Genomic DNA, 13,448 nt, shown 5'->3' on the forward strand with positions numbered 1-13,448 from the left:
GAAAAGATAAATACATGTCTTTTTTCCTAAGACTTAAACTATACCTACACGATGGCAGATAGTAATTTCCAGAAAGAAATCTGCAAAGTGTATACTTGAAACTAGTGTCAATGTTCTCAGGCTAAGTACCTTTTAGTAACTAACTGTAGAAATGATCCCTGAATGTATAGTCTTGATAAGTACCTTTTAAATAAATTAGTTTTATGAGCTATTTGTAGAAAAGTAAAGTGACATTAGGAATCCAAGTGTTGTCCCTTCATGTCAATAACAACATGATCTTTATTATTTTTTCCAATTTAAAAAGTATTGTTGAATAGAACTAAATGCATATTGTAAAACTTTTAAACAGGACAAAGGGTAAATGGTGAAGTTATGTCTTTTTGCACTTTGCTTGTCCAGTTTGCCTTTTCATAGATGACTACTTCCAAAAATATCCCCAGGTTTAAGTGACAAAATTTTGTTATACTATGCAAATGTCCTTTTATTAATAACTCAGAAAGTATAGAATACCTAATTCTTTCTAAGAGCTGAATAGTTTTCCACAGGTGCATGTATCATAATTGAATGAGCTCTTCATTAAAGAATATATAGAGTTTTTTTCCCTTCATTTACTACCACAAATAATAAGGCAAATTTCCTTGAATTTTGTCTTACATATACAGAAGTAAATCTGAAGGGCAGATTTCTAAAGTGGAATTGTCAAGCAAAAAGGTGTGGTCATAAAGAGGATGAAAAGATAAGCAACAGACTAAAAAAAAGAATTATAAAGCATATGAAAAAGAACTTGTATTCAAAATATATGAATAACTCTTAAAATCCAACAAGAAAACAGACAACACAATTAAAAATGCATAAAATACCTTAATATACACCTTAACAAAGAAGATATATAGATAGTAAATAATATGAAAAGATACTCAGCATCACATGTCAATAAAGAAATGCAAATTAAAACATGATACCACTATACACCTGTAGAATGGCTAACATCACCAAATTCTGGAAAGGATGTGGAGTGACAAGAACTCTCATTCATTGCTGTTAGAAATGCAAAATTGTTCAGCCTCTTTGTAAGATAATTTGACAGTATTTTACAAAGCTAAACATAGCCTTTCCATATGATCTAGCAATTGCACTCTTAGGTATTTATCCAAACGAGATGAAAACTTAGTGTCCACACAAAAACTTCCATGCAAATGTTTATAACGGTTTTATTCATAATTGCCCAAAATTGGAAGCAACTAAGATATTCTTCAATAGGTAAATGAATAAAAAACTGTGGTATGTCAATACAATGGAATATTATTAATCAATAAAAAGAAATAAGATGCCAATCCATGAGAAGACATGTATAAAACATAAATGTGTATTTTTAAGTTAAAGAAGCAATCTAAAAAGGCTGTATGCTGTATGATTCCAACTATATGACATTATGGAAAAAGCAAAACTATAAAAACAGGGGGTAGAAAGTCAAAGGGGTAGAAGGGAGGTGGTAGAGGGTAAAATATGTGCCAGGGGTAAAAGTCAGAAGAGATACATAGGTGATGCAGAGGTTATTCTCAGAGCAGTGAAATTATTCCATATGATATAGTAATGGTGGCTACGTGACACTGTGTGTTTGGCAAGACTCATAGAATTGCACAACACAAAGAGTAAGTACTAATGTAAACTGTGAAGTTCAGTTAATAATAATATTTCAGCATTGGTTTTATTGGCTGAGTTGTAACAAATATACTACGTCATTGCCAGATGTTAACAATAAGAGAAACTGAGCAGAGGGAGGAAGTATGTGAAAACTTCTTGTACATTCTATTCAATATTTCTACAAGTCTGAAATTTATCTAAAAAATAAAGCCTATTTTTAAATGAACATTTTGAGGACAATTGCCAAGTCAGTTTATTATATCTATTTTGACTTTTAATGATATTTTTGTACTGCAGAATTTTTTTTATGGCTTTTGCTGTTTGTGTCCTAAGCTTTCTCTACATGACTCTTTTGAAAAATATTCCATATTTTTTTAAATTTGCCTATATTTCTATTTTTCTTTCTTTAAAAATCTTGTGAGTAATCTGGATTTTTGGTTCAATGTTAGAATTGATCTTATTTATTTCACCATCTTCCTAAAAAGAAATTATAAATAATAACCATAAGACAAAGAATTTTAGGAGAGAAACTGGGGTCTGAATTAGAACACGATATAGTCCATTCTTGTATAATTATTTCAAAGTGGATTCTACTGACACGTATAACTAAAAAGAACCAATAAAAAGGAAAAAAAGTAAAAGCATTTTAGGTTAAATTGTATAATACTCTTTGAGTCTAAAACCTTCTCTATGCTCTGATGTGTCTTGGGAAATGGATTCTTAAACTGCAGTTCATGAATAAGCTTTGTAAGAGGACCTGAGAGTCCCAAAGGGGTATGAGTGTGCATGTGTTCACACGCTTGCATGGGTGCACATGCACACAATTACCTGCCATCTAGTCATATTGTGTATCTTTGTATGGAATGTTGTGTAACTTTAAATAAATTCTCAGAAGTATTTACAAATCCAAAAGTAATTAAAACATATTAGAATTGGGGAAAACGTTTCCTTAGAATAGATAAGCTCTCTTAAAATTCCCTTAAAAGTTGATTGTGTTAGGCAGCTTTGTATCACTAAAATAAAATACCGAAGTAATCAAGTTATAAGGAGGACAGGTTTATTTTGGCTCACAGAGATTTCAGTTTGTGGTGACATGGTCCTATTGCCTTTAGGCCTATGGCAGCACTGTGGGGAGTGTGTGGTGGAGGAGGCTGGGAAGCAAACAGAAAAAGTAAGAGGCTGGGGTCCTAATAGCCCCTTCAAGGGTACACTCCAACTCACCTACTTTCTTCCACTAGGTCTCACCTCTTAAAGTTTTCATCACCTCCCAATGGCACCACAGGTTATTAGAGTCCAAGCCTTTAACATATGGGCCTTTGGGAAACTCTTTTCCAAACCATAGCAGTGCTCTTATTGCCTACCAAATGGAATATTTACCTTTAGTGCACCCTATGTACAAGAATATTGAAACTAACTTTAACATCAGAACAAAATGGTTTTATTTCTGTGAATTGGATTCCCCCTTTTTTCCTTCCTTCTCCTCTCTCTCTTCCCCCACCCCCCAACCCAGGGCTGGGAAATGAACCTGGAGTTTCGCATGCTTAGGCAAATGCTCAACCATTTAGTTAGATCTGCAGTGAATTGTACTCCTTAGATATCATTCACAAGTATGTTCATAAAACCACATTTGGGGAGAAAACACTCATCTACTAGATGACTCTATTGGTCACAACCCCATCAACAAAATAAGCTAAATTTTGAAATTTCTTTGTCCAAGGAATCTGAGGAAACTGATTCTTAAAATTCCTGGTAAATTAGTAAAAAGAAAAGAAAAATTTTATCATAGCATATAATTTATCATTATGTACTAAGTCTAAGCAAAAAAGAATATTAAATTATTCATATTGAATCAAACTATCATTAATGTAACCTTAATGAAAAAAATGGAAAGATTTCTTTTTGGAGTGTTTATTCATTACATTTTTGTAGGTCTATTTTTTTCCCCATAGAAAATACTTCCTTAATTATAAAAAATAAGAGTTAAGGAAATATTTCCATTTTAGGAACAAAGGATTATTTTATGTCTTCTCCAGTGTTTGAGCTTTTCAAATTAATCATTTATATAGTTTTCAAGCGGGTATTTTTTTGAGAAGTTGATGTTGATCTATGTATTTTTGTTCTTTGTTTTGAGTTAGCATGATACAAAACACCACCCCTTTTTCTGTTTTATTTTCTTTTGTTTCAGTACTGAGAATTGAACCTAGAAACACTTTATGCTGTTACAATACCAGCCCTTTTTAATTTAATTTTTATTTTAGAAAGGGTGTTGCTAAATTGCCAAGGCTGGCATTTAATTTACCATTCTCCTCTCTTAGCCTCTTGGGTATCTGGGATTACAGGTGTGGGCCATCTTGCCTGGCATACCTCCCAGTTTTTAGATGTTGTACCTTAGAATTTAACTTATTAAAAAAAATATTTTTAGTTGTCTGTGGGCCTTTATTTTTATTTATTTATTTGTTTACTTGCAATGCTGAGAATTAAATCCAGTGCCTCACATGTACTAGGCAAGTGCTCTACCACTGAGCTACAACCCCAGCCCCCAAACTTAACTTTTCATTTTAATTTTTTTTAGAGTTTAACTTTTTAAGTGAACAATGAAAATAAGTTTATTTTCTACTCTTAACGTATCCTATGTTGTCAACATGAGGTGAATTAGTGACATCTTTTTTTTTGAGACTTTATATGTATATGTATCAAATAGATGACATATATGTACATGTATCAAATATAAATATAACTAGCATACACATTTCTTCAGCTCATATATGAAAAAGGGCTCTATCTTAATCCTTTCATTATTATAACTGTGGTATCTTGTTGACTTATTCCCTGTATATTGATATGTATGTTTGTTTAATGTGTATGTATCTGTGATGGATAAAGTTTTTCAACATAATTGATTTTCACTTGAATCTGTTAATTACATCAGAGACTGCAGCAGTTTTTTTTGTTTTTGTTTTTGTTTTGGTAGCAGTGATTTAACCCAGGAGTGCTTCACCACTGCGCTATACCCTTGCCCACCACTCTTTTTTTTTTTTTTTTTTGAGACAAGGTCTTACTACATTGCTGAAGCTGACATCAAACTTCGGATCCTCTGGCCTCTGCCTCCCTGCTCACATATGCCACAATTCGTAGATGTTCTTCTCAAATGTTTGCTTTTATGTCTGTTTTCTTTCCTATTGCTTAGGAATTGTGGAGAAATCCAATAAAGAAATTGTAATAGAAAAACCTAAAGCACATAAAACCAGTATTCCTTTAGAGCAATTGCTGCCAGGAAAAGAGGTAAGAAACTTTAGTCATACATAATATTATCATCCTATGTCCGTGATTCCATTATGAATCAAAATGTCTTGAATTTTCCTTTTTTCCACTAGAAAGGAATTTCTGATTGAAAGCTGACTTGTAAGTTTTTGACAAAAATTAATTCAGTAGGGCCACTGTTCTTTTGCGCAATCTGTTCCATAGGAGGAGTAGAGAGATGGAAGTTAAGAGATCTTTGTTCCCTATACTGACTCAAGGTCTGCATTTTGAGAATATAGGTTGTAAATAATTGTTGCAATATGAGAAAGTGGAGATTTAAAAAAGAAAGGAAATAATAGTTTGATCTGATCACCTATGTTTACGTACCAAATCTTTGCTTGTTTATTCTCAATATCCATTACTATTCTTCTTCTGCTCTGCTTTTTAGAGAATTACATCTGCCAGGATCCTTTGATTTCTGGAACTTAGAAAGTAAAGGGAATGTCTGGCCAATTAAAGGCATCCATAGAAGATTGGAATGCAGTATTTGCAGAAAACCATTTCCTGCCTCCCCGCCCCCTCGACCTCTGGCAGTGGCTGTGACTCCTTTAGCTCTTCCCTTGACCCTGCTCCTACCAAGCAGCCCTCCCTGCATGATTCAGGTTCCACAAAGCAGGTCTGCCTTGGGTTTAGCTTCCACTGGGAGCCCAGGATCTAGTTTACCATAGCGCTATCCCCTTTCTTTGCTCCTCCAATCCTAGGGTTGGTTATGGCTTCCTCATATATTAATATCTGTTGTGCTTTACAGCCCATATTTGGCTAGTCAGATCTTCCATCTTCTAGGTAACCAATACCCTACATTAAATTCTTCCTTTTGAAATACCTTGAGTGTTTTCTGTTTTCTTGATGAATCCTGACTAATATACAAGGTAAATATTTCATAAAGCAAAAGGATGAATTTTTTTTAACAATGTCAATCTAGAAGGCAAGGGAAATAATAAGGACAATTCAAACTTATACATTGTGCCTTAACCAAAAATCAAAATTAGTACTAAGAAATTAGTATTAGGTAATTAAAAATAGGGATTTGGCACATAACTAATTTGTACACAGAACAGGATGCCACATGATCTTTTTCTCCCCCTGGATCAACTGTTAAATGTTTCTGTTCTCACTAGAATTTGTGTGATGCCAAATACCATATGAGAAGAATAGAGATAAAAAATGATCTCCAAGAAAACAAGTAGACTTTTAGAAAGCTTCAGTAATTAAAGGTTTCAGGGTTGTTTTTTTTTTAATAGTGACTACTATTGTGCTTTTTCCCCCCTAAATTTTGTAAAGAAAATTTAGATAGACCGACAGTATAGTCATATACAAATAATCATGGGAAAAGATAATTATCACTGCATCCAAAAAAATGGGGGGGAAATGTCATTATAGCAACAATAATTAATGGCCATTTTTAGTGGAACATATTTCCTTAAATGAATTAATGAATGATTTCAGTGAATATATATCCCCTACTGGGGAAACAAAAATTACAGCTTTAGTTGTTTGTTTTCATTTTCATGGAGATCAGTTCCTTTTTACACTTTTATCTTAAATGTATTCCAAGGAATTACTGTTATGGCAGAGGGATATAGCCATTCCACTTCTGAAACTTTACTTGTAAGAAAGGAAATTCTAAAAACTTAGTAGATAAAACTTAATAGTTGATTAATTTTATGCAAATATTAGAGAGACATGCTTCAGGCCTATGATGTTAAAGATCCAAATAAAATTTAGACAGACAAGTTCAGTTACATAATAAGTATAGTGAGAATAAGAGCCCCATTTTCTGATTATAGACATGGAATCATAGAATTATAGCTCTAGAAAATAAATCACCTTTATTATTTTGTACTGTATATATAAAAGCATTACATTAATGCTGAATGGGGCATACATAAAAAAATTAGGCTAATAATCATAATCTCAGTAATTTTAGACTGAAAGAGACCATAGAAATAATCAAATTCAACTCTTTTATTTTTCAAACAAAGAACCTGAGATCAAGAAAAATAAGTAGTTCAGTCAGGGATATAGAGCCCAGGGTCTCCTAAAGTTGGAGTAGATAATATGCTACCATAAACAAGGTTACCTTAAAATAAGGAGAGTTTAGTTCTAAGCACAGGTTCAGCCTGCTAGTCATAATGCTGTTAGTATTTTAGGGAGTATTAGGGGACTTGGGGGGAAATATACATTCATAAATATATTGCCATATGAGACACAGACCAAAAGTAAAAAAGACAACATTACAGTCCCCCTCCCAGCTCTGCTCCTCCCCCACACAGAACAATGCAAATAATTTTAATTCTTCATTTCCTGGAATAAATGTAGCAGTGCCTATCACTAAATAAAATTAGAGAGACTAAATAAAATTCTAAGCAAGTGAAAATTCAGAAAGGTGCAGTGGTGGTTTTTCTCTGATAAATTTATTTCTTATTGCTATTTTTTTGGCTTGTCTGGATTTCTGAGATTAAAAAAGAAATCAAAGATTGAATATTAAATGCTGTTTTATGTTGCAGTACTTGTTAACAATAAACTATAAAAAGACTGTAAAAATCTAATTAAACTTTATTAAATATATTGAATTTAAAGGTTGTTTTATGTGATAAATTGTAAGTGTAGCTTTTGGCTCTCGTAAAGATGGTTTTATTGAACTATATTTAAGAGATTAAATTTTGAAAAAAGATTTTGATTAAACCCACTGATGAATTAAAATGAAATAACAGTATATTACTGTGTGTAAAGAATGCACATGGTTTTTGTATATTACTAGATTCACTAGGTAATATTTTTCAGGTTGTAAGAATGGCTTTTGCAGTATATCAAAGAATACCTATATTCAATATGTTGAATGCAAGTCATAATTTTATATCTATAACAATAGAAATATTTGTTTCTAAGTTAAGATTAATATGACTGTAAATCAATTTATATTTCAGGTCACTTTACTAGATTTTGGCTGGAGGAATGCATTTAAAGAAGTATCTCTACCCATGGCACATTGCATAACAACTGCAGTTGAAAATTTTTCCACAAAAATTCTCCAACAGGAACAGAATGAAAAGTCTTCAGCTGTGAACTATGCTATGAACCTTGTAAATGTCCAGCAAATTTGGCAAGATAGACACATGTTTCCTGAGGAGGAACAACCAAAGAAAATTGCAAAGGTAAGTATCAAATGAATTCCTTTCAAACTGCTGACAGGTATAATGGAGTTTCTTTTCTTGTTTCTTTCTCTTTTAATATAAGGTATTGCAAAAAGAAACTAGATCAAATGGTGGCATCTCTTGGCAATCCTTTGGTGTTTGACCCAATATGAGTTGTCTTCTCTGCTTTTAGGGGACACTAGTACCAAAACCACTTCTACCTCTTGATAGCTGTTTGCTCCCTTGATCTGAGGCAACCTAACAGGGCCTCTGTGACACCAGGGGGAACTGGAATAACTTCCTGTTTTGATTAGACCTTTGAAGGACTCCAGGAGAAATTTAGGAATTTAAATGAGATGTTATCTCTCTGTGCTTGATTTGGGGCAATTTTAAACTCTTTCTTTATACCTTACTTAGCATTCTATATCATTAGCATCAGACTTACTTCTTTACCGATGCTTTGAAAGTCATTGAACTATCTGTGAAAATAGGAAGTAGATAAATACAGTTATTCATTATTAGGTCCACAGTGAGTTCAGAAGCCTATGTTGTGATATTTTTAAGAGTCCTTGATTAGGGTTTCATTATGCTACTATCACCTTGAAGCTCCAGAACATTCCCTAAGGAGTTTTATTGGCTGATTTTATGTGGAGGTAAACTTTGCCTTCCCTCCCACCATATCTCCCTGTTCCATTAAGTATATACATAATATTTGGTGAAAAGCCAGACATCACTTCTGAAAGTTGCTGACTCTTTAGCTATAAGATGATGCAACATGGGATAGCTTCTGTTTCTTCTAGATTATTTAAATTAAACTGATATTTATATGTGATTTTTAATAAGATCATCTATAGAAATTTAGAGAAAGAAAATTTGGGTAAGTTAAAAAATAATGTAAACATTAATATTAAGGATACATATTTTCTGACTTCTATTTACTCCAAGCAAAGATATTGTCAAGTAAAGCTGGTTCTTGAGTTTTTTATAATGTCTGTCTGGTAAGCATAATGTTTGAAGGTTATAGATAGAGAGGCATCATTTTGGTATTTCTTTATTTGACTTGAAACATTTAACTTTCTACAACTGAGAAATTGATTATTGTAAAGCTGTGTCATTATATTTATGTTTGATGCCAAATTCATTACTTAGGAATTTGGCTCCACTATACATAAATTACACGGTGCTGTCAGAATACAAATAACTCAGCGCCACATTTATTTCTCCCTAGTTTTGTTCTGACATCATGGAAAAACTTGACACCATGCTTCCACTGGCTCTGGCATGCAGAGATGATTCTTTTCAGGAAATTAGAGCAAACTTGGTAGAGGCCTGTTGCAAAGTGGCAACAGCTGTCCTGGCAAGACTACAAGAGAGAGGCAAGGAGGTTCCTTCCAAAGCACCCCTGAAAAACCTGCACATACTCCTCTCCACAGCAGTGTACATCTTCCAGCATTTCACACACTGCAATAATCTGATGAAAGAAACCAATAAAAAGTGAGTGTCAAATTAAGCTAATGGCTACGCTTAAAGAAACTTGTAAACTTTAGATATCACAGGAATGAAATTTTAAGGATGATATTTGAAGAGAAAATAATAATCGACAAGGAGAATTGTTTTCATTTTTCTTGACTAGGAAATGTCAAAAAGGTGAACCATGGGATGTATTGAACTAGGTACATAGACAGTAAGAAAGTTCGACTCTATTCAGACATACTAAAAAGAGCAACTATTTTCTGAACGTTGTTATGACATGATTAAATGTACCTCTTTCATTTTGTAAGGCACCTTATATGGACCACAGTGAAAATGGAAAACAAGCTTGTTTTTATCCCATGTTTGTATTTATTTGTAAAATATTCACTTATCTTTTTTGTCTTTAAGCCAATAAGCTGTTAGGAGATGGTGTAGAAAACAAATGCTTCTTAATTTATTCTGTGTGTGTGTGTGTGTGTGTGTGTGTGTGTGTTGCTGGGGATTGAACCCAGAGCCTTGTGCATGCAAGAAAAGCACTCTACCAACTGAGCTATATCCAGACCCCAATCTTAATCTCTTCTAGTGACCAATGCAAACATATTGCAGGACATCTATTTAGTAATAAACTACCCATAGTATTTGAAGATGAAACAACTACCAATGTTGATTCTCATGTATTAGAAGTCTAAGATATGATGTTTTCCATATAGAGATAAAAATGATCACAGGTATTATCACATAGTCTTTCTGGTTATATTTGTATCATACAGAACTTAACCTGGTGCCTTGTAAAGGGAATATATGAACTCACCAGTCCAGTGTCACCCCAAGAATCTATTTGGCATTTTTTATTTAGCCTTCACAGTCTTACAGTTATGAAAGAAAGCAGTGTACTCTTAATAGATGAAGATAAAAGATATTTCTTCAATTCTCATAAGTAGTCAGATGTTGCAATTCATACTTGAATTTATAAACAAAATGTGCCAGAAACACTTCATTTCTGTGGGATATTTTTAAACAGTTTATGAGATAATTGATGTCTACAAAATTGCAATTTTTAAAAAATAAAGAGTGTTTTTGTGGAATATGTGATAGCTTTATAAAAGTTGGTTCTGACAAGTGTATGTTGTTCTCTAGTAGTAACGATAACCTAATGCCTAAATAATACACTGATCTCTAATAATAGGCTTACAAAGAATATTTTTAGTTTTGAATGATGTATTGACAGTGCAGTTTATCTCAAGTTGAAGTGCATATTTGTAGAACAACAGATGTACGTTTTCAAAGGACTTGCAAAACAAAGACAAGCTTTTTTTTTTTTTTTTCCTTTTCTTTTCTTTTTGGAAAGTGAATGTGGATACAGACTTACTTCAGCATTAGGAGGAAATGAATGATTGATATCTAATAATCAAAACCACTTGTAGTACTGGAGATTGTTGCCTCCTACTGCACAGGCCTTAAATCTCTGCCTCTTTGATCATTCCCTCTGAACAGACCCATATTCCTGGTGCCTGTCCAAGGATATCAGGAATTCATCAACACTCTACAGTTTCAGGTTACGGACTACTGCGTCAGAGTTTGTGCTACAAGCATTTTACAGGATGCTGAGAGCCACCACTGGGATGACTACAAAGCTTTTTATGAGGTGTGAAGTTAAGTTTACTATCCCTTCCTTTTTACACAAATATGTTTTACTGCCTACCTGCTTTCTGGCTAATTAGAAACATGAGCTTGGCATTACTAACACATGAAGGCTGTTAGGATAATATTTTTTAAATATTGAATTTGTATTTAGGAAAAACACTGTTTTAAAAAACCTGAAATAAATTAGACATCAGAACTCTCCTTCTGCTTAAGAGTAAAAATAACTTAATTTGAGCTGCAATGTTGCAGTGCTATATAAGGTGTAATATAATGAGATACAATGAAAACTCAAAAAGATAACACACAGCAAAAAGCTATAACATATTTTCTCCAAAGGAACCAGTTATGGGTATCCTTGCATTTTTTTCTTGTTATGTATTTCCATCTGTGTTTGATAAATATTTTTTATTAAGGAGCTTTAATTTTATACTTATTTTTCCCTTCTCATTGTTCTTATGAATGCACTTTAAGACCCATCTGATCATTTATAACTTACCTATTTTCATTTAGCCATGTTTTGAAGTCTTAACTTTCTACCAAATTAAAGCCTAATGATTCCCAGTGCAACCAAACCGAGGATCAATTAGAATTATTCATCTTCAAGCTTTATTAGTTTATCATCCCCTAGACCCCACATATTATACACAGATCACAGTATTTGAAATTCCTTCAAATGGATTTTAGGGAAGGGTAAAACATTTATACTACCTTAATAAAAGATCCTTGTGATTTTTAAAAAAATTTCAATAGCCAAATCCAATTTCATGAGCTTTTCCATTTCAACTTTGTGTCAATTTTTCAATCAAAGTTTATGGTTTTTGTTTTTCCTGATTGTTGTAGCCACTATAGGGTATTAGAAAAACAGAGTGGAGTTTTGTTCAGCTGTCACTCTTGTCACCTCCCTGGCACTGCAGGTTCCTGTGGCTCCATTTATGCCTGAGTTATCATCATAAATGTTGCTACAATTCAGAGGAACAGCTAATAAGAAGCTCTATTAAAGGACTTTCCACTTTTTCTAAGGCCATTTTATCTCTTCTTTAGAGGCCCTTCCCAGATAGTTTTTCTCTTTGCAAGAGCATCCATATAGGGTTTTCCAAGCCTGACATACTTCAAAAAGTAGTGGTAGCAGTGAGCAGAATGAGGGAAAAAAAGTGGTATGGTACAGCTGGTAGCCTGAGATAAGAATAAATGTATTGGTCTTCCCCTCTCCTGGCAGCTCACAGCCTCCTTATTTGCCTTGAGGTAAACAGAGAGGTTGAAAATGAATCCATCTCATGTTTCAAACTATTTCAACTAATGACAATTTTATATGATATTTGGAGAAGAACAGTTATCATCTCAGTATATGTTCAATACCGGGGTATTTTGTTTTCTCTTATACAAATTGGAACTAGAATAGTCGTACAGTGTAAATAATAAGTGGATGCATTGACAAGCTGTTATTGAAGTTACCAAGTATTTAAAAAAAAAAAGAAACAACCAAATTACCATGTAAAACACTGCTCTTAGGTCTTATGACAAGGCATTAGCCTCAAAGACAGAAATAATGAGATAGTTACCCTGTGATTACATGGTACTGTAGCTTCCATATACTTACATGGTCAGTAGTTACAATTTAATTGCAGAGTTAGTGGTTGTTATTTTTTCTCAGAAAAATAAAGTGATACCACTTTTCTATTTACCAAAACTAAGATCCTTCTAAAAATAGCACAAATTTAAACTGTTTTGACAAGTGGTGTACCTGACATGGTTTTATCTCGCTGGCTGCACCCCTTTCTCCTCCTCTCCTTGTTACTCCAGCTGATTTGTGAAAAAGAACTAGCATGTTTTGGGCAAGCCTGTGTTGAGAGAAAAGGAGATGGTGCTGCCTGGCTGGAGGCAAAGGATAGGATAGAGATCTTGGAGGAACTTATCACCATGTGCAGAACATAGTAGAGAAATAGTAAAAGATACGGAGCAATATTCACTCATGTTTTGTGATAACAAGTGAGCCCTAGATCTGTTATTTCCATTTTATAAACTGTCAGGTTGTGAAATTCAAAGAGTTAGATATCTCTCTGATGAGGTGCTGGTCAGATGGCACAGTGGGTGTTCAGATTACATGTTCAAAATTAAGCTTTTAGTAGAGTTGACGTCTGCTCAATTTCAGAAACTTGTGTTTTCCAATAGTCAAAGAATAAAGAATTGTCTGTTCAAACATAATATTGAGTGGCTTCTATAATAAAGCCCAGCTGCTTGTTTCCTGATATATAA

General features: G+C 33.4%; 1 protein-coding gene across 1 annotated transcript in view; it reads left to right on the plus strand.

Moving 5' to 3' along the window:
- Nucleotides 1-13,448, plus strand: part of Kiaa0825 (KIAA0825 ortholog) — a 376,742-nt gene that overhangs the window by 103,959 nt on the left and 259,335 nt on the right. The window contains exons 6-9 of the mRNA XM_076856029.2: nt 4,832-4,926; nt 7,872-8,099; nt 9,307-9,572; nt 11,046-11,196. Of these exons, the coding sequence (XP_076712144.1) occupies nt 4,832-4,926; nt 7,872-8,099; nt 9,307-9,572; nt 11,046-11,196 (740 nt within the window). The remainder of the gene's footprint in view (nt 1-4,831; nt 4,927-7,871; nt 8,100-9,306; nt 9,573-11,045; nt 11,197-13,448) is intronic.

Source organism: Callospermophilus lateralis, chromosome 5 (genome assembly GCF_048772815.1).
Source record: "Callospermophilus lateralis isolate mCalLat2 chromosome 5, mCalLat2.hap1, whole genome shotgun sequence".
Taxonomy (NCBI): Eukaryota; Metazoa; Chordata; class Mammalia; order Rodentia; family Sciuridae; genus Callospermophilus; species Callospermophilus lateralis.